Source organism: Monoraphidium neglectum (assembly GCF_000611645.1).
Source record: "Monoraphidium neglectum strain SAG 48.87 unplaced genomic scaffold scaffold00505, whole genome shotgun sequence".
Lineage (NCBI taxonomy): Eukaryota > Viridiplantae > Chlorophyta > Chlorophyceae > Sphaeropleales > Selenastraceae > Monoraphidium > Monoraphidium neglectum.
In genome coordinates, this window is record NW_014013123.1 from 14,401 (window position 1) to 17,298 (window position 2,898).

Here is a 2,898-nt window from a genome sequence, read left to right on the forward strand (position 1 = left end):
CCGCCGCTGCCGCCGCCACCGTCGGGCGCGGCCGCGAACAGCCGCGCGAAGCAGGCGGACAGATATGGCACAACCACCTCCCCGTGTGCGTGCACCGCCGCCTTGAACAGCACCAGCTCCCCCTCCCCCAGCGGCCGCGCCGCGCGGTGCTGCGCCAGCGCGCCCGCCGCGCGCTCGAGCGAGGCCTGCAGCAGCGCTGCCATCGGGCGGCGGAGCGCGAGCAGGCTGCAGTGGCGGATCTCGTTGAGCGCGGACAGTACGCCGTTGGTCAAAACGGCGAGCGGCAGGTTCTCCATCAACGCATAGGGCGGCGACAAGTCGTCGCCTGCGCCGCCGCCGCCGCCGCCGTTGGCATTGCCTTCCGCCCGCTGCGCCGCCTGCTCGCCGCCCGGCGGCCCGGCTTCGCCGCCGCCGTCGGATCTCTGTTGCTGTTGCTGCTGCTTGAACATGGGCGCCGGCATGGCAACCCACTTGTGGCTGTCCAGGCGCGAAGTGAAGGCGTCGACGGCGACTGCCAGGCAGCTGCCAAACAGCTGCAGCGTCACAAGCTCCAGCACCGGCGCCAACAGCGCCTGCAGGTGCACGCCAGGCCGTCATGCAAAGAGGAAGCGATTGCAACAATGAGGCGCAAGGATATCGCGCCTTGTGTTATTGCATCCCAAAAAGCGCAGGGCCTGATCTCAAGACAGGCGTTTGTGGCCCTTCACTCAGCCGCGCCCGGCCCGCGGCCCACGCGTGCAGGAGGCGGCGCACGGGGCCAGGGCCTCGCAACGGCCACCCCATCAGCCGCACACCGAACGGCGCCCGACAGCTGTTTCAGACCTCTGCCCCTCAGCAACGCGAGTCTGACCGCGTTGCTGTGGCGGCCCTGCCAGCCACCCCGCACACCCACGCACCCGGAAGTCCAGCCCGACCCTGCTGAGGGACGCCCCGCAGTAGTTGCAGTGCTCCAGCACCGACGCCAGCCCGCCGCCCTCGGTCACGTTGGGGAGGTGCGCGCGCAGCGCCGCCAGGTAGGCCGCGACGCGGTGCTGCACCCAGCTGTGCAGCGCCGCGCTGTCCCGCGCGCCGGCCTGCGGCTTGCCCTCCTGGATGCAAAAGGGGTGGGGTGGTGGTTGGCAGTGGCGGGCCAGCAGTGGGGGCGCGGACGACACAAACAGGGACGCGCTGCTGGCTGTGACAGCGCGAAATGAATAGGACGAACGGCATTTCTGACAGCACGGCAGAGTTGCCGCGCTGTCGCTGGTCACAGGGGTCTTGCCCCTGGGATGCAGACTGGCGAGGACCCGCCCCGCGAAACACAGCCACGTTGAGGTAAGGCGAGGTAGCGGGGGCGTGTACTGCTGCTGCCAACCTGCGGCGCGTCGAAGAAGATGGCCCTGTACTGCATGAGTACGTCGAACATGTTGAGGCGGTACACGTCGGTCAGCGCCTTGACGTACTCGTAGCTGTCCCCCTCATCCAGCTCAGCGACCAGGCCGGAAAACCTGGTGCAATGGCATTGCAGTCCGGATGGATGGTTGGTCAATCAGCCGGTTGATTGGGTGGTCAATTATTGGTTAGTCGGTTGCTTGGTTGGTCGAATAGACATTCTTTCTTGTCCGCCAGTGTCAAAGCAGGGTGGAGGGATACGAATGGGACGTGAGCACGGCAGGCCGGGCCCTGTCACTGGGTGCAATTGTGTGAGCGAGAGCAACCCATCAGGACGGCGGCAACGGCGCCGCCGCCAGCGCCAGCATCGCGGCAGGCGGCGGCCGCGGCCGCGGCAGCGCCGCAGGCGCACCACTGCTCGCGGCAGCTCAGGAACTGGAGCCGCAGGTCGCCCTCCGAGTAGGCCGCCATGCGCCGCAGGTAGCCGATGACGCGGAGGCACTCGGGCAGCTGCTCGAATGTGTGTGACAGCGGAGCGGGTTTCTTTTCAGCAGGTGTGCATGGCGCCTATGTGCATCACGGGCCGAAAACGCAATGGTGGAAAAAGACCACGTGTGCAACGTACGCAGGGTGACTGCACGAAGGAGGGCGTCGGGCGGGGTTGCATGGTGTGGTCAGGCCCGGCAGCGAGCTCCTTCGAGCAGTCACCCTGCGTACATTACACATGTGACCTTTGCAGTGCGGCCGGCCCCGGTAGCGCGCGCGGGGGTCTTCACCTGTATGCTGCCCCTCAGCCGCTGCAGCAGCTGCGACAGCATGGAGGCCGACACCTCTGCCGCCTGGCGCTGCAGCAGCTGGATGATGGGCAGCTCCGGGTGCAGCAGCCCCAGCCTGTTAAGAGGGACAGGTTGTGGGGTTACCCTCACATGCGGGGCCACGTGTTGTACACACTCACACCCACGTGGACACGCACACATAGTCGCAGGAAAAAAATCACACAAACACACAGCCACAAACACACACACGCGCGCACGCGCGCGCACACACACACGCACATGCACACACACACGCTCACATGCACACACACACACACGCACATGCTCACGCTCACACACTCTCACAAACAAATACACACACATACACATTGCATACACGCAAGAACACACACGCATACACAAACAGACGCACGCACCCATGGCGACACACGAGCCCCCCACCCAACAGCATCAACAGCACGACCGCACACCGACCTGTTGATGAAGGCGGCCAGATCCAGTGCCTCGTCGTAGATGCCGTTGCGAACGCACGTGTCCATCAGCTGGGGCGCCTCCAGCAACTCAAGCAGCGTCGCCTGTTGCGCTGGGGGTTCGAGGCGGTGGGGGCCGCGCCGCTCGGTGTCGGGGAACGGCGGACGGGTTGCGAGCGGGGCATCGACAAAGTGCAGCCGCTTTGGCGCGCTGCAATGATGTGGGCGGGCCTTCGGCGGGGTGGCGCGGGGGCAGCAGCTGGCGTGGCACAGGGGGGGGG

General features: G+C 66.4%; 1 protein-coding gene across 1 annotated transcript in view; it reads right to left on the minus strand.

The window, feature by feature from the left end:
* Positions 1-2,898, minus strand: part of MNEG_3850 (Conserved oligomeric Golgi complex subunit 8) — a gene marked incomplete at both ends in the record, with an annotated part of 4,470 nt that overhangs the window by 609 nt on the left and 963 nt on the right. Inside the window, 6 exons of the mRNA XM_014047675.1 lie at positions 78-572; positions 897-1,088; positions 1,355-1,487; positions 1,784-1,881; positions 2,148-2,262; positions 2,622-2,730. Coding sequence (XP_013903129.1) covers positions 78-572; positions 897-1,088; positions 1,355-1,487; positions 1,784-1,881; positions 2,148-2,262; positions 2,622-2,730 — 1,142 coding nt within the window. The remainder of the gene's footprint in view (positions 1-77; positions 573-896; positions 1,089-1,354; positions 1,488-1,783; positions 1,882-2,147; positions 2,263-2,621; positions 2,731-2,898) is intronic.